The sequence below is a fragment of the Haemaphysalis longicornis genome, unplaced genomic scaffold, assembly GCF_048455015.1.
Source record: "Haemaphysalis longicornis isolate Haplotype H1 unplaced genomic scaffold, Haemaphysalis longicornis Haplotype H1 scaffold_2, whole genome shotgun sequence".
NCBI classification, from domain to species: Eukaryota; Metazoa; Arthropoda; class Arachnida; order Ixodida; family Ixodidae; genus Haemaphysalis; species Haemaphysalis longicornis.
Window position 1 is genome coordinate 31,596,501 of NW_027526295.1, and position 18,432 is coordinate 31,614,932.

The 18,432-nt window shown below is 46.0% G+C and overlaps 1 protein-coding gene across 1 annotated transcript; it reads left to right on the forward strand.

Moving 5' to 3' along the window:
• The first annotated feature begins 6,040 nt into the window (after positions 1-6,040).
• LOC144167891 (uncharacterized) lies at positions 6,041-18,179 on the forward strand. Its single transcript, XM_077697031.1, has 7 exons — positions 6,041-6,216; positions 7,428-7,948; positions 8,020-8,030; positions 10,360-10,749; positions 12,838-13,023; positions 13,952-14,740; positions 17,466-18,179. Exons 1-7 carry the CDS (start codon positions 6,041-6,043, stop codon positions 17,844-17,846), a joined length of 2,454 nt encoding a protein of 817 aa, XP_077553157.1. The 3' UTR covers positions 17,847-18,179.
• Positions 18,180-18,432: the final 253 nt, after the last annotated feature.

The window sequence follows — 18,432 nt, forward strand, 5'->3', positions numbered from 1 at the left end:
AGCGCAGATATGGCTCTCTATCTCTTTTCCGCAGCATTATTTGACATATCATTCGTAGGAGTTCTTATTTTAACATGCATATCTCCGCGAAAGGCTGAAATTCTCTTTCGATATTATGCACGCGTTGGCATCGATAAGACATGTTCATTGTGTTTCCTTTTTTCTTTGTGAGTGATTTTGTGAGTGGCCGCGTTAGGTCAATGTAAAAAAAACAGGTGTACGATGACATGAGCGAGCAGATACGTCATTAGTGCCTGTATCTTCGCTCTTTACTTTTTTTGAAGTGTAAGCGTTTTGTAACCGTTGCATTGTTAACTGCTGAGCGTGTACCTTACGTATGTCTGTTCGTTATAAATGTATTATGCGAAAATAAAAATATTAAAAGCTTCTGATTACGGAGCCATGATTTGTTCCTGTGCACTACTTTCAAAATGAACAATTCTGGCGCACCTGCGTATCCAGTCCAGGAGTCTGGTTGTATAGGGCATTTAAAATGCATTTTACTCGCTAAAATGGCCAGCAAAAATTGGCTCCTTCGCGCAACAAATAGGAATATTTCTTGAACACCACTTGCTCTTAAATGTTTTACTGGTCACATTTATGCAACAAATTTTTGCCCCCGAACTGCCCATTAAAAGAAAAACAAATTGACTCGTTTTTTTGTGTTGATGGTTCAGTCATGCAATATTTTTGAATAAATGTGACCAGTAAAACACGTATTCAAAGAAATTTCTACTGGATACGTCAAACCGCTGAAGTTCACGGTTCGTAGATTTGCGGGACGTCTTATTTGGGGATACCCCGTAGTTAGCCGACACAATGTAAAAGGCCCTCTCTGGTGCAGGTGCCCCTTATGATGATGATGATGGTGATTAGTGGTATCCCCTTTCTAGCGGGCTGATGACGTGTCATCTCATAGGGACCCTCCCCCCCCGCTTCCTTCCGCCTCCCTTCGCCGCTTCGAGCCGCCCCGGAAAAATAACAAGTCTACGCCACTCTCTTCAAGAATTTCGAAAATAGTACAGCGAGTTTTTCCAGAACAATACCTACACCCATCTATAAAAAATCTGGAGTTAGGCCGTCGTCACCTGCAGCGTTGACTCTTTTCGTGACTGTGAGAGCCTTTCCCGCCTTCTCTTTAGTTACTACTATGATACCGCAAGTTAGGCTTGCACGCAGCAGTTTACGCTGGTATAACGTCACTAGCATACAGCCCTGTGCAGAATCGTTATGTCACCTTTATTACGTCATCCAAGTCGTGCGTTGTTACGCAGCTCGTCTCAGTGTGCGTGCATCCGATCTTTCCGATTGCTAGCTTTCGCTTGGTCTCTTTGTTGTGCCGTCTATACCACGCTACTGAACCATGTTTAACTCTAGTACTGGTATGGTTTAAGCAAAAACACCTCTTCTTTTTTCCACCTCCCCCGTTACCCTCCTCCTGCTCTTTGCCCCTTCAAAGGTAAAGGGATGTTGCTGCAATCCTTTCTCAAGCTGTCGTGGCACAAGCTAAATGCAATGTATCATTAAGAAAATTAAGGTACTACACTTGAGAGAGAAATAGATTTGGCAAAGGCATTCGATCGTGTCAGTCACCAATTACCGTTTCGTGCTCTACAGCGTGTGAACGCAGGATCTTGACTGACCGATGGTATTCAAATATGTTATGCCAATGGCTCGACAAGAGTGATAGTAAACAATCCCCTAACCCAAGCAAATCACCTTTCATCGGTTCGTCAAGACTGCCCTTTATCACCACTCCTGTTTTGCTTATACCTGGAACCATTATGTATGGGCATTATGGGGACATTAGTGGTAGAGGGTTTACCCTATCGTCCTTGGAAGTGAAAATCTTAGCATAATGTGATGATGTCGCTTTATTTTATATGACGAGGCAAGCGTGGAGAATGCTCTTGCCATTACACAGGAATTTTGTGAGGTTTCAGGTGCGGCCCTGACTTTCTAGAAAAGCTGACAATTTTGGCTGGGAGAACTGGGAACGACACCCCATTGTTTCGCCGGAATCAATTGGAATGGTGACTGTCGGGCATTTCGACGCACTAACTGGCGCGGTACCAGATGTTCTAACGGCCACCGCATGGGGATGAACCCCGACGAAGACGACTCGCTTTCCCCCTCCCCCCTTCCCCCGGTTGTCAGCGGCAAGATGAGGGGAAGATGAAAACAGACAGACGCGGTCAAGGCGCCGGAGCGCTCGGCCCATCGTCTACCCTCTCCGCCCGAGCACTGTTGCTTAGCCGACCGCTGGGCTGTAAATAAATGTACAGTTTTTGTATCGAAAGCTGACTTTGTCGGTTGACGATACCCGGGGGCGTGAAATAAATTGCCCGGACGCTCAGACGCGAAAGGGAGAAAAGGAGGAGTGCGAGTGGGAAAGGCGAAGGGCGCTTGGCTTTTCCGCCGTTGTGCACACTCCCCGCGCTCTGGGACCCCCCTGCCGGCGTTGAATATCGCCGGAGAAGTGTGCGCTCTGCGCTAGCCTCTGCTCGGGCACTTTCGTGAAGCGACAAGTGTATCAATCGGCGTGTTTTATTTCGCTCTCTGCGACGGTTGCGGTATCTAAAGGGGACCCTCCGGCGTTTACTGCGGCGATCGCGTAGGCCTCGTGGTGCCTATACTTAGCTGCATCAACATACACGACGGTGGGCTTGTTTTCAAATTTTGTCTGAAGAGCTCGAGCTCTTTTTCCCCTTCGCTGAGGAACGGATCGCCAAACTCAACAAACAGATCGAAAAGCAATGCAGGGTGCTGTGTGCCCAGCAATGGAATCAGGCACGTAATGAGGCGGACGGCATGATGCACACGGGAAAGACGTGGAACATGCTACAACACCTCCTGGATAGAGACCACGACCAAGAGTACCCAACACAACAACCTTGCCCGTACGCTGCATATGGCCATCAAGGAACTGGGAGAGGACAAGGTCACGAAAACACTGGACGCCAAGTACCTCCCGACCACCCCCACCGAGTACCACCCAGGTTACCTCGGAGAGGTGAACGCGGAGCTAGACAAGGACGTAGAAACATGGAAAGTGCGCGACGCGGTGCAGAATCGCAACAGACGATCGGCGGCGGGACCTGACAGGGTCACCAACAAGGCGCTCAGGAACCTAAACGACGCGGCACTGGAAGCGCTGACGCGCTACTTCAACAAGTGCTGGCGCACAGGCCAACTCGCCAAGCAGTGGAAGCCGGCCAAAATGATCCTAATCTCTAAACCCGGCAGGCCCCCGAGCATAGAGAACCTTCGACCAATTTCACTCATGTCGTGCGTGGGGAAGGTGCTGGAGCACGTCCTCATGAACCGGTGGCAACGCTACCTAGAAGACGCAGAGCTCTACCCCAACTCCCTCATAGGATTCAGAAATAAGCTGAGCACGCAGGACGCCATGATCCTGCTAAAACACGAGATCCTGGACGACGACACAATGACCAGAGACAATACAGCGGTGCTTGGCCTGGATCTGCAGAGTGCGTTCGACAAGGTCCGACACTCGGCAATCCTAGGACAAATCTCTAAACTCAACATGGGAGGACGGACGTACGACTACATCAGGGACTTTTTGACGAACAGAACGACCAAGATCTGCGCGGGAGACCTGCAGCTGCCTGAAAAGAAGCTCGGCAGCGTCGGCACGCCACAGGGCTCGGTCATTTCCCCGCTGCTGTTCAACCTGGTGATGATCGGTGTGGCAAATCGGTTGCAAAGGGTGGCGGCCGTCCGCCACAACGTAACACAGGTCATGCTTAGCCAAAATATATAGTTCATGCCAGGTATTTTAAATACTGCAATTTCCTGCACTTAAAACTTCAGGGGCTTGCAATTTATCAAATTTTTGTAATGTTAGTACAAGTTTGAAGCTAATTTTCAAAATCCTTCAGAAAAATTAATAAGGGGGTTAGAGGAAAGTAAATGGAAAGGCTTACCGACAGCTACGATAACTGGAGAGTCAGGCAGGCTGGTGCAGAACTCTTCTGTGATTTCTGTTGATGCATTATCCACAATGAAAGAAAATAAAAGGACATTAAGAAGAAATTTTTAACGTGTCTGCAAATATCTAGAGGCCTTATATATCTGGTATTATATGTACCTGTTTTTTTATGTACTTACTATTGCAGGCAGCATGTTGTCTCATACTTTTTACCAGGATAGAATTGCATATGCCACACACACTTATGCACAATAAAAGTCATAAAACCAACACTTGAAACAAGCCCTGCTAATAATAATATTATAGATACCCTGATATTGCTAGCCCACACAACTGTACTTCAGCAGAAATTATGCTGTGCACAAATTTTTTAGCAATTTTTTTATTACAGCTCTTTAGCGAAAACTGGCCCTTCATAACAGTTTAAACTAATCCTAAAAAACTGTCAAAAAACAGAAGATCCATAACGCCCAATGTTCCCTTATTTTTCCTTGGTTTCGTCAAACCCCAGCTGCAACTTTCCTGCACAACCTAGATTCCTAGCGGTGAAGGCTGAATCAGGACGCGGCGCGGAATAAAATGTGCGGCCTGCGTAGGTAACCGGCATATTTCTGCAATACAGAACGTGTTACCCATACTACTGCACCAGAACTGCCTACCAAGCAATTAATAAATTAATTGCGCCTCGTAGAGACCCCACTATAACTTGCGACGCTGCCAACTGCAGCTGTTGTCTTATTTACTGTAACGCGCCATACTCTTTAAGGGGTATTCACATGACGGAGAAATCCGCCGTTTCGCTCCTAGGAGTGCGATCACGGTTTCTCCCCGGCGCACCTCTCCGATCGGAGGCCGGAGCTTCTGCTCGCGAGCTACAAACGATCCGATGCTTGGCGGCGGAGGCGGCGGGATTTCGTCTGCTCGTAGGGCAGCTGGCCGTGACTCAAGTTCTAGAGCGGTTGCAGGCACTCTATTTTTATTGCTGCTTATTACATTAGACGCAAAAATGCGCCGCGCACACGACAGGCGTACTGTGGGAGCCGCGTATACCACCAGCACGGTCGCTGGGCGAAAGACGGCCGCGGCCGCGAAGTGGCGCAGGCCGGCTAAGGTAGCACGAGCGATAGCTTGTTATTGCGCCCCAAGGCGCAAACAAAGCTGCGCATACGAGAAAGGGGATAACGATGTAATGGAATGTTGCATTAAAAATCGTCATCTGCGCCGCTTGCGAGAGCGGCAATCGAATATTCGCGACAGTGTTAAGCCTAACATCTCTCCCAGCACCCACAGCCTCGCGCGTCGTTCTCTACCCGCGGCCGCGCCTGCATCGCGTCCACGGCCAATTTTTGGGCGGTTGACGAGATCAGTACGTAGGGGCTTTCGCAGAAATTACCGCCGTCGCGGAATCGGCGGTGTTCGGCCGCTCTGCTTTAGAGATAGGCGACTGCAAACTGTCCGTACGACAGTCGCATCCTCCGTGTGAGCGAAGGAGCTGGCCGAGCGGAAGTCTGCCTGCGGCGCCGTCACGACCTCACCAGCCAGACGAGTCAGTAGTATTAACTTTATGAGCCAGACAACTCAAAATCATCCACGTTGACGAGAGAGACTTCTTACCGTGAAAGCAGTGGCGTCCCTCCAGCGTAGGCAGCGGTCGAACGAATTCCGAAACTGCCGCTGACAGCTTGTAGCCATGGCGCCCGCAATTCCGTTCGGCCGTCTGCGCATGCGTGGGTTCCGCGCTCGGCAGCGCCGCAGAACGCGGCGCCCGCTTGGTGCTCCGGTCACGTTGCGCCGAGAATAAAGTAGTGCCAAGAAATTTGATGAAAATGTTGCCGAAATAAAGTGAAAATGCTTGTTACGTTGCTTGCACACTTTGGCAATGTGTGCTAATAATTGCATGGAGAAGAAATAAGGTGCCGCAAGGCCCGAACGTCTCTCTCTTGGAGATACAGCACGGGTACATACGCGGGAAGTTACGGTTTCGGTATCTACGGCGCATTCACGGCTTCAGTGGCGGACAGACTTTGCTGTAATTTTACGGGTTTTTCTAGATCGTTGACGAAGCAGCTTTTAATTTCTTCATCGGTTATGGCGTGCGCGGGCGACGAACCCTTCGAGTTAGACTCAAAAGGAAGCGTCGATAACGTGGACGTGCTTCGTGTTGCCTCCGAAACAGACGGAGATGCGTACGCGTGGTTGACGCAGTACAGCGAGGCAACCAATACATCGTGGATTGTCGACTGGGAAATCCCCAACCCAACGAGGTACGTCATATGAGTACGCTCTTCAGCAGTATTAATTTATTTATTTTTTTGGCTACGCATTTATTACAGCAGCCGTGGCTGAACGTCTAATTACAATTGATAACGCTCGCAATTCCGTGACGCTAAGCAATGCCACGAACCCAGCTAATCGTCGATGCTGCCTCCTTTCACTCTCAATTTCAAAGGAAGAACAGCTGAACTTCGTTATTGTATGTTCTGTTGGCCGAAGGGAAAGAACATAGCTTAAAATACCTTACGTCTAGCTGGCCTGGGATTGTTTGACCACGACTCTAAAATACCAGTGTAAAAAATTTTAGCTCGACTGGCCGACTGCGACCAAACGGCAATGCCATTCGCATTTCAGTTCCCTTTCAAATTAATTTATTTTTGTGTAGGTGCGTGAGTTTAAACGTGTCAGAGTATAGTGTACATGTAATTCTAACTTAAACAAATAATGCGCCAAATTATCGCCCAAGCCAAAAGAGTGAAACATGCGTGGCAAGTTTTTGACATTTTCTCAGATGAATGATTTTTTTAAATCACTCATCTTCTGCGCCCTCCCATCCATAAAGAAGGGGCGCCTCTTGCTGAGGAGAAAAAAAATGCCAACTGAAAATGCTTTAAGAAAGGCTTGTGTTGTGCTATTATGTGCTTAGTACATTTAAACACATCCGGAATGTAATGAGCATATAACTGCCCCAATTTATAGGGAATTGTGTTATGTGAAAAAACATACTATGCAACTGTTCCGCTTCAATTTTGTTAGCGATTCAGTGGGTTTTGTTTCTTTGCTTGGTACCAACACAAATTTCCCTGAAACACCATTTTCATACACGGGAAAAATAAATGTAAGGCTGAGTGCTAAATCTGTAAATTTGCTTATTCAGAGAATGAAATCAGAACGTAACTTACATCTTTAAAACAATTCTCGCATCACCTTGAAAGTTCAGCATTTCTTAGTTCTGTGGTGATGCTTGTCAAATCAAGTGAATAATTTAAGTTAAGAAAACGTTTGCTGGTTACAGATTGCATATCATTTTCTCTATAATATTCTCACACCTAAGATAATTCGTGAAATTACCGTTTAACAGGTTTGTGTTCCGCAAAAGGGTAGTTGAAGTAAAACATATAGTGCAGGTAATTCATTTATATCAAGCTTTAAATAATATTCTCAGAATTGAGATAATTTGTGATATATTCTCTTTTTACAGGTTTGTGTTCCACAAGAAGTGGAGGTGCCAGCATAGCAGCCTCAACAAAACTGCTGGGAAACATTCCACCAACTGCCCGGCTTTTGTCGATATAAAGATAAAAAAAGTGACCAAGGCAACGAAGCGGAACGACCCGTTCCTCAACCGGCCAGTCCCGTTGACGGCTCTCATCAAACTACACGAGGTGCATAACCATGTGCTCGACTGCGCCGACGGGCTTCGCTTGCTGAAGCCCACTTCGGACACCCGTGCCGCATTTTTTAGATACTTCCAAAATGACATGACCCCAGCAGTTGCTATCGCACACCACAAGGAGAAGCTGGCAAGCCAGGAGGAGAGAGACACCTTGCTGGCCAGCAGCGCAGTAAACCCCCCAGCCAGCACTGTCTACCACTGGTTCCGCGGGTCGCGGAGAGGGCAGTATGGCAGCGAGGGAGAGAGCCCACTCTCTAAGCTCAACAGAAGAGCACCAGAGTACCTGGAACGGGGTAAGTTGCTTTGTGCCCCAGCACACTCCTTATGTCGCTAGTTTTATGTGACCTATGCCAACTTTTATGTGGGCATGACATCTCTCACTCAGTTTAATTTTCAGCTCCAAGCAATGTACCATGCAGTGTAGATGGAAAGGTATCACAAGAACTCCATTCTGCAATGTTGAATTCTCTAATTCAGGAGAAAGGCAGCAATGAGCACATGCACAGTCAAGGTGCACCACACTAAACTTGTCTGATGCACCTATCCTAGTGACGATGGCACAGAATGACAATAGAAGCCTGTGCTTGTAGAAACCACTTTTAAGCTTTGGCCGTTACGGCCGGACGTCCATATGTTTCAGTAAAAATACATACTTTCGCTCTACTATCTTTGTCCCACTCAGAAGGAATCAATGGGCATGTGACATTTACCACAACACCACAGCTCACAACACTTCTTTCTACCTGGCACAGCTCACGGCAGCCTGGCGTGGGAGCAATGCACTTGAGCCCTTTATGCTTCGCAACAGTAGCTGCTAGTCACACTCGCTGGCTTGTCATCTTCTACTTTCCTGTTCGCGATGATGGAATTTGTAAACGCGAAAATAGCTACGCTTTGCATAGTTCTGGCACAAAAAAATATATCAAACTATCTTTTCACTTCATAAAAGAACTTGACAGGCATTGTGCCATCTGGAACTATACTGAGCCCTCATACCATAAACATTGTTGTGGCTTCGGTGAGCACGGCTGGTTGTACCTTTCAAGGTATTCACAAGTTCTATCTTTTAATGAAAGCTATTGCGCAGTGGCTACAAAAAATGTTATGTGCAGGCCATAATTCGAGAAATTTTGGATTCTTTAAACATCGCTAACATATATCACACAAGAAATCTATTGCCATACTATGTGGTAAATTTTATCACAGCACCTGTAGTTACATCTGACGAAACTAAACCCAATGTTTTGAGTTATGATCGACGGAACCCAAATTCAAAAGTTTATGTCCAACGTAACTACCAAAATGTTTCGAGTTACATGCGCCATAACGCCAACTTGGAACTACAACTGAATTTACGTCCAACGTAGTCCACACAAACAAGTCGTAAGGCGAAGTAAAAAGAAGTTCCACAATTTCTTAACATTTCTTTCCCTGGGTAGAAATAACAGTACGAGGGAATTCCTTTCACTACCCTTAGTGAATTATTGTGTTTGTTAAAAGCCTCTTGGCTTGAGCTTTGACAACTTCATTCTTGGCACGAGCTACATGCACCACAAACTGGCATTGCTTCCGCAGCAAGGGGATCTATTTTGTTAGTTCCTCAATTTTTCTTTACCTTTATATGTTCGATATGGAAAGAAGTGTGTGCACATTCTTAGAAAATAACCTAAATAGTTTCATTAAAAAAGGAGCCACACACACGACTAGAAAAGCAAAAATAAAACTTTGGTTTCCACTATAATTTACAAACTTTTTTCCATTATTGCCATACAAGACATAACAAAAATAATACACAACAAACGTACAAACAACACGCACTCTAATTTACCATTGCTACACTGAGCTGAACATAATGCAGGAAGATTAGTCTGGCTGTTGATTGATGTCCCATATTGTTAAACAAATAATTGCGGTAATACTTTCACAATGGTAATATTTTTCCGCCGCTATATGATTATAATTATTTGTGATGAAACACTTCACAGATCTCACCAAAATTTAGCCCATTGCAAGCATGGTCCGCTGCATTGTCGGACTATGCCAAATCTTTGTTGTGTCACCCAACAATGCTATCCGATTTCATTAAAATACTAATGCATCACGTTGCTGTCATTGCAAATTTCTCTTATAATACTAATTTGAATACCAGCATTTTCTTCATAAAGTTTCGAGAGAATGCTCTCCACCAAAACCTCTCCCACCCCCATATGGGAATGAAATATTCAATTTACTAAGAGTCCCCCAAGATTGCCCACCCACTAAAGTTATGCTAGCTTTGACGCCTTCGAAAGCCTGGGGAGCTCCCTCCATGAAAACTTCTTGCAGCCGCAAACACCGTGGATGTCTCGATTCGGAACAAAAGAGACACAACCTGTCCGGCTTTTTTACTTGATATCTTCACAGTTTTGGCTGGGAGTGCAGCCACTTTTTTTGTAGTTTTTCGCCCCTGACCCAAAAGATCGCCCACCCTGTATTTTTCACTTGATATCTCTGTATTTTGGGTGAAAGTCCTTTCGTAACTTTATGGTGTTTGGAAAATTTTCTTTTAATCCATTTTTGGGAACGCAAGAAATTTTCTTTTGATCAATCACGTAAAAGAACTGCCTCAAAGACAACTCTTATGGTGTGGTAATCACTTTGGTTCTGTATTCTTCACGTGGCGATCTTTTTAGTGCCACTGTTTTGCTGAGCATATATACATGCTCCTTGTTATGATCTTTATCATGCCTTTCCAAAGAAGCACAATGGATTAAGCATTTTGCAACATACCAGTACTAAAGCAAGTGGCAAATGTAAGGTGTCCAATTACACCTCTATGTTCTTTTTCATGCCAGGAGTTGATGTGAGGACATGGACCTCAAAGGACGGCAGCTCCTGGGCAGTGCTTGTTGTCACTGCAATAATGAGCAGGATACAGGCCCTGGGCACCGCCAAGGAGATGGTGTTCCTGGACTCCACCGCCTCCTGTGACGAGACACAGAGCACCGTTACAGTGGTCCTCACAGCGACTCCAGTGGGTGCCATGCCTCTTGCCGTGTTGCTGCACAGCAGCCAAAGCACCGAAAGCTACAAGGCTGCATTCGACCTTCTGAAGCAGAGTTATCCCTTATGCTTCGGTGGTGCTCCTGTAAGTATGCTGCAGCCAACATGGTAGCTCACTGGCTACAGAGTTGCAATACTGAGCACAAGAACGCAAGTTTTATTCCTGGCCACAGTAGCCCTCTTTCTCATTAACAAAAAAAAAATGGCGATATGCACAAGCTTTGCGCCCTAACGATCTGCACAAGGTTAAAATTAAGGTGTAGCCCTCAAATGTACCATGCTTCATGGCATAGGTATATGTTGTAGCTTTTGTGTGTTCCTTTAAAACATGGAAAAAGAACCGTGAGTGCACTGCCAGCATGAAACAATCGCAGGAAGATTTTGAAGCAATTAAAAAGAACTCGTCCAAAAAGCTGGAAGAAACCTGGTAAAACAGGAAGACAAATGAAATTTTTACTGCTTTACCACTCAATCAGCCAAAGTTCACTGCCCACTTTCATATATTTTGCTCTGCATTCCTAGCAGATTTCAAAACGAAACTTTTAACAAAAATTCGACACTTTACGTTCATATGAAAAAATTAACAGGAATATGTCAGCTCACTAAATTTACGCATGCAGAAAACAAAAGCTAAAAGGCAACCATTGCACTGCTACATTGATGTGTCATAACCAGCTTGCCTTTTAATGATGACTACGCACCCCAGGCCTGTCCTGCTGATGGAAAATTGTAAGCACACTGTCTCAATGCTTTTGGAAGTGACTGACATTTCAGAATTTTTTAAGATGATATGTGTACTTCTCAGACCTCAAAGATTATGTGCTGCAGATAGGTACACTATAGTTTTGTACGCACAGGATGTTTTTTTTTTGTGTGAGTGCTGTGTGTTCAAGCTTTTCACCACCTTCATTCTGCTTCTGATGTTCCTGGCTCTTCCACGGTGCGCAATTAGCGTTAAATGCGACATAAATGCTCTAGCACCAGGCCAATCCCACTGAGTGGGCATGAGCCTGATTGTGTATGAACCATGAGTGACTTCCCTGTTCACCAATCAGCATCCAGCTTTGGGAAAGCCTTTACCTTAACTATTCCCAGTCCCTTTCTGGATCCTAAATGGGCTTATAGCACCTCCACGAGTGTCGGCAGGAGGGTGCAAAAGACACAGCACCCCCCCCTAAGCCACCCCAGAACAATTGCTCTGCCCCCTTGCTCTTCCTCATCCTCTTTCCCTCAATACAATGGGTATGTCCCCCTCAAGACAAAATCCTGCCGACGCCCATGAGCACCTCTTAACATTTTTTACTCATCATGTTTTTCCTTCATATTTAATTAAAGCACCTTGAACACTAGCTGACTAAGGTAAAAAGCTGCGCCAGTTGGTTCAAGGTCTTTGAAGGGAGAACAAGTGGCAAAATGCTCCAAAAAGGGGAAGAAGACACAGCTGTGCAAGCCCTGTTGTAAGTCCGATGCCGTCCATGTGTCTCTTCTTCCCCTTTGTGCAGCGTCTTGCCACTGGTTCTCCTTCAAAGAAAGGGAACCAGTGGCAAGAGAACCTTGAACATCGCCTTCTATGCAACAACAGCGTGCCGTAGTGGTTAAGACGCTATGTCACTGAACGTCCCCAGGTTTGTTTTCATCTCTCCCACGGTATCTTTCTCATTTGTTTAAAGAAGCCCTAACAAGAATTTGGCATTGGGATGCACAAACTGAGCTTTCGATATCCCGATGGTGTGACATTTTGATGCCTTACCTCTTTCCTTTACAAAAACTTACTCCACCTTGGGGATTTCCCCTAAATCTGGTCAATTAATATCATCATTTCCCATCCCTCACCTTGCTTCTGATGAATAAATTCTGATGTGGACATTTTTAAAGAAGATGGTGTTGTATTTAAAACTTGGGATGTTTCTCTAAGTCTCTTTTATGGCTGTAAAGCTGCTCAATGCATGGTGAGATCATTGCGTTGAAGAATGGATGTTAGAAAAGAAAGAGAATGCAAAATAATGAATAGCAAAATGAGGAGGGAATATGCATGTGCACATGAAGACCTGTACAAAAACTGGATTCTCTGCAGAAAAGCTCACTGATCATCTAGCCAAGCCTGGTGCCCTGACCGAATAATTTGATGTGATTAAGGGAAAACTTGAAAATGGCTCCGGTATGTTTTCTGCAGGCACCGCAATGTTTCATGACAGACAACTCCGCAGCAGAGAGGGCCGCACTGGAAGCTACATGGCCTGAAGCCACCCGGCTCCTTTGCCACTTCCATGTGGCCCAGGCAGAGTGGCGATGGCTCCAGGCATCCCGCAACCAAGTCAGCCAAGATGAGAGGCGACAACTCATGAAGGCATTTCAGAAGGCACGTTTATTAACTGCATTGGACAGATGCATACAAATGGCCTGTTGTAACTATGCGATGTTTTTTTTTATTTTTCCCCCCAAAACGTACTAGTGAATGTTTTTACATTTTTTACAAGGAGTCCGTAAACATTGTTAAGCATAGCCGTCCTTGTATCAGTGCAGTGTAAACTCAACACTGTTCAGTCGACTCTCGTTAATACGAAGTTTATGGGGAGTGCAAAGCACTTCCAATTAACCAAACTTCCAAGCAGAAGATATAACTACCTCGGACAGGTTGTCTGTGCTGATCGCAACCACAAGGAAATCCAGCACAGAATAGGTATGGGCTGGGGTGCACTTGGCAAACACCTCCAATTAATGAAAAGTAAGGTACCGTTATCACTGAAAAGAATATAACAACCAATGCGTCCTGCTGGAGGTAACATATGGAGCAGAAACTTAAGGCCCTAGCAAAACTTGAAAGCAAACTGAGGTCGGAGCAATGGATCATAGAAAGAATTACATGAGTAACGTTAAGAAGAGGAAATTAGCTTTTTAGATTTGAGAGCAAACTCGGGTAGAGGATATTATAGGTACTAGTCCAAATTAAGAAAGAAAAAGTATATACTTGGAGTGGCGATGTAATGAAGTAAAACAAGAGCGGTGGCCCACCAGAGAAACAAAGTGGATATTGGGAGACTGGAATACAAGAAGGGGAAGGCGAATAGCACGATGAAGGGATGAAATGAGGAAATCAGGGGGAAACGAATGGACTTGAGCAGTGCAGGACTGGAATGGTAGGAGGTTGATGAGATAAGTATTTGTCCTGCAGTGGATGCAGTAAATTGTTGATGATGATAATTGATCCGCAGTCCTGAATTTATTATTCGCACACCTTCACTCTATATGATTCACTGCATGAAGTTCACGTGTTCATTTGACATCTTTTGCAGATCATGTACGCTGCATCAGCAGCAGATGTTGAAGCTGCCATTGAGCAGCTGCACGATATGAACCACAACGAGTATGTGCAGCGTGTCACCACCTTCCTGGAGCGGAAGGCGGAGTGGGTGCTCCTTTTCTGTTCTGACCTCCTCACCAGGGGCCACAACACCAACAATTTTGCTGAGGCGTCGATCCGCATTCTGAAGGACGTGGTGCTGCGCAGGAGGAAAGCGTACAATGCTGTGGCCCTTGTGGGCCTTGTGGTAGACATCTGGGAGAGCTATTTCAGACTTCGGCTGCTGGACCACGCGTACAACCGTGTGCCTGCCCATCAGCTGCTCTACCACAAGCTCCTGGAAAGGATGCCCTCCGGTGCAGCAGAGATGATCCGGCCCCTTGGGGACAGCAAGTTCGAGGTGCCCAGTGTTAAGCTGGACGAGGGCACAGTGTACCAAGTGTGTATGGACCTGGGGATCTGCACGTGCCAGTCTGGCCAGCAAGGCGCTTTTTGTAAACACCAAGCGCTGGTGCATCACCGGCATGGAGGAAATTTCCTCAACGCGCCAGTGGTCACATCCAAGGACAGGCACCAGCTGGGATTGTTGGCCCTCGGGAACAACTGCCCTGACGAAGATTTCTTCCGAGACTTCCGCGACAACGTCCGACAAGAAGCCAGCACCAGCAGACCCACAGGGCAAGGCCAATCAGCTGAGCCAGAACCGCAGCAGCCCATGGATACCGAGCCACAGCTGGAGGCCCAGGGCTCAACTGGGAGCTGCCACCAACATGAGGTGTGGCTTATGCTCATCCATTTTCGTTTGCTAAGGCTTAATAATTGTCACCCTTGCTTAGTAATTAGACACCTAGGTAGCAACCTGGCACCTAAGCAAGATACGTTTCTACGGAACAAACGCGCTCCACTCTTGCAAAGAGCTAGTTATTTTATAACAATGTGCATGGATTGTTTCACGGGTCCCTTGTAGTTAAATTTATTTTTATGAAGGGACAATTGCTGAAGCTAAGTAGAAGAAGGGTACAAGACGCCAAAAAGACACTTCAAATTTCTAAGACACCCTACTTGACTATGTAGCATCACAGCAAGCATGAGGAACAAGTTTTTCAATACATGTAGAGGGGAGTGAGAATGAAGTAATCACAAGATCATATGTCACAGCTAGTGTAGAATTACGTATGCTGACCGTGGTGTCTCTTTGGAGGCCTTATGTCACATAAGAAGGGTGCTAAATGAAGGAGGAGGAATAAACTTTCATTAAACAGCAAGGTGCTGGTATGGGCACCCACCAGGTGAGAGGAGTTTTCAGCCCAGCCTAGGAGAAGTGTTAACCAGACCCTGCCAGGATTCAAATCTCATAATTGGATCCATAGTCAGTTGCACAGTGAAATTTGTTCAGATTTAAAATTTTACACTCTAGCAGCAATGTTCTTTGTGTGCGTTTCACCGGATTCCTTTGTATGCCACTAAGGCCCTGTAAATAAAAAGGTGCCCTGCAAGAGACCTAGGTGAGAAGCTCTTAGATAAGGTTTCGAGGAACCCTGGGATTCTGAAACACTTGCTTGGGTTCTTCAAGGCAAATAAAGATCACATCTTCATCCCCATGCCGCAGTGGCTCAGTGGCTAAGGCATTGTGCTGCTGAGACGAAGGACACGGGTTCAAAACTGGCTGCAGTGGCCATTTTTCTTCTGGTAGAAATGAAAAGTGAAAACGTCTGTTGCGAAATTTCGGCAAACAGTAACTATCCCTAGGTGGTCAAAATAATCCCCAGCCGTCCATTAGAACATGCGTCATGGGCCAGGTGTAGCGTTGGTGCGTTAAAAAATGCAATAAATCAATCAATCATTATTATGCTAGTGTGGCTCTAAAGAAAGCTTTTTTTTAATAGTGGAATCAATACAATAATGTTTGTGAAACCAATCTGTAAATACATGCTCTGTATTCCCTGATCCAAACTAGTTTTCTAACCTTGGCAGGGCAAGGTGGGTTCTGTGAATACTTTTCTGTCCTAGGGCCCTATTCTCTACTACATAAATTCACCGTGAACAGTGAATTTGCTGGAAGCTTTTTCTGATTGGCTTTCAGTTGTGGTCACGTGCTTCCGGTTGACAAAGAGGTGGTATGCGCTTTTGTCATTTTGACATTTCATGACGTTAATTAGTCGCAGTTTGAAAGTTTGCCTTATTTCTGTCTACGAAAGCACATAATTCTTGGCCGGCCTGAGAAAAGGAGACGAAATGCAGTGGATATGACAGCGTCTTTGCTATTCAGCTTTTCTGTGTTTGGCTGACATGTCACGTAATTTTAACTGTTGGCGATAACGTTCACGTTGCACAATGGCAACATCAGCCTACGTAAACGTGTTGTTACATATTAGCTTGCAAAAGGCGGCCCTTGCCGCCGTGAAATAGGGCAAAAAATTTCACTGATCTTTGATGCTGTGAAATCCCTGTCAATTTGCTGCAGGTGCAGTTTTGCATGACCCGCAGTTTAAAACTGTTTGCTACCAAAGAAGCAATAGTTTTGACTGTTTTTAAGTCACTGATTATGGAGCATAAAAATAACACACCGTGGTTGGTTTTTATGTTTGTAATAAAATAAAAATTAATTGTTTGGCATAACAGCAACATAAGAGGGCAGTACAAGCCTCTTCATTACAAAGAACCCAATGCATGGAATTTGTCCACACAGCTCACAGTAAGCTGGTGGGTCACATAATTGATGTAAAGAGAAAAATATAACAGAGAAAACTGTTTGTTTTATTTTTTACTGCACTGACTGAGCTTGAGCTTGACGAATGAGTGAATCGGCGGCACCGGCCCGCGCCATTATTATCAGGCATAGCGTTTCACTGTCCTTACCCCTGTCATACAACCAATGGTCACGGCCGGCTTTTTCTCTGGTCATACCGTAAACTTGTAACATAGCAGCAGACAATAGCGGGGTGGTGGTGACGGCCGGGAATTTGAGTGCAACAAAGCTTACATTGAAATAAATTATTGAATACGGCAAAAAAAACAAATTCTGTGATGTTCTTTAGCTTAACAGCCTCCTTTCGCTCGCTTTTGGATCACTGTTACTCGATTGCCTTGTGGTGTTGATGCCAGTTGTAATCGGTAGAAGTGTAATTTTTTTGCCAGCCTCAGCTTCCATCATTATTTTTATAATACGTGCCAAGTGCTTTTATATTTCTTATGTGCAATATTTGGTAGCTTGGTTGTGATTTTTGTAAGCTAAGCATCAAATTACATTGCATGTCATCATAGATATATGTACATCACGTCACTGATTGCTTACATGTTGCCTAATTAAACAAAAAACATGGCGAATTTGCTGTGAATTTATGCTGTCGAGAGTAGGGCCCTTAATGGATTTGGTGGTAGTTGTCATGGTTGAAAACCTATTTTAGGCAATACCTTTATTACTTTGGCAACAGTAAAAATGTGAGATGCAACAAATTTCGAGATCATCTGTGGGATGTCCTGAACACATTTTTACGTAGGATGCTGCGGAGCTGCTGAAGCAGATTCAGGAGGAGCAGTGGCGCCACCACTCCCTGGCTGCTGGCAACCCGTATTACACCACAGCCCTTCGGAAGATGCTGGACCACATGCGCAAGATCGGGAAGGAGTCCCAGGTGGTGAGCTCGTACCTGGCCATGAACGCAGCCTGTGCCAGCGCCCGGAGGCGCGGTCGCACCATCAAGGTGCAACCGACGAGCATTGCGAGGCGTCGCCCTGGGGTCAACCGAGGAGCAGGTAGAGTGCCTGCTGGCCGCCCTACCAAGAGCTCGGCCAGCAAGAAGGTCAAGCGGCCACACGCCCTGCACCTCAGCGTCAGAGATGGGGTGCCGCACGCGAAGTCTCATGGAGCTGGGCACTGAAGGGAAACAGAAGGGGCCTATGTTGGACCTTTACGTCTTCTGGCGGCCAAGCCATCATTTTGATTGATTTTGATTGATTGTGGGGTTTAACGCGCCGATGCAACGCAGTTGATGAGGCGCGCCGTAGTGGAGGGCTCCGGATTAATTTTGACTACCTGGGGATCTTTATCGTGCGCCGAAATCTCGCACACACGGGCGTTTTTGCTTTTCGCCTCCATCAGAAAAGCGGCCCCCGCGGCCGGGAATCGAACCCGCGACCTCGTGCTCAGCAGCGCAACGCCTTAGCCACTGAGCCACCATTGCGGGGGAAATCTATGTTTGATCCCAAGGGAGGACACCAGTGGAGGTGACAAGATTTTTTTTTCTGAAGGAGGGGGGGGGGTGTGGTTATTACAATGTGTGCGGAAAGCACACGTCAAGCCATGATGAGCGTTTCATTGGTACTGGCCGCGGGTGCAGCGCGAGTGCGTGCCACCACTTCGCCGGTGGTTATGAAACTGATGATGATGACACGTCGTCTGCTACAGCACAGAAGAGGAAGTTCGAACACTCTCCCCTGCCGAGAGATGACGCAAGTGCGCAACAG

Coding starts and splice junctions, on each gene's coding strand:
- LOC144167891 (XM_077697031.1), top strand. CDS start 6,041: ATGGCGTGCGCGGGCGACGAACCCTTCGAGTTAGACTCAAAAGGAAGC. Junction 6,217..7,427: donor GAAATCCCCAACCCAACGAG/GTACGTCATATG, acceptor CTCTTTTTACAG/GTTTGTGTTCCACAAGAAGT. Junction 10,750..12,837: donor TATGCTTCGGTGGTGCTCCT/GTAAGTATGCTG, acceptor TGTTTTCTGCAG/GCACCGCAATGTTTCATGAC.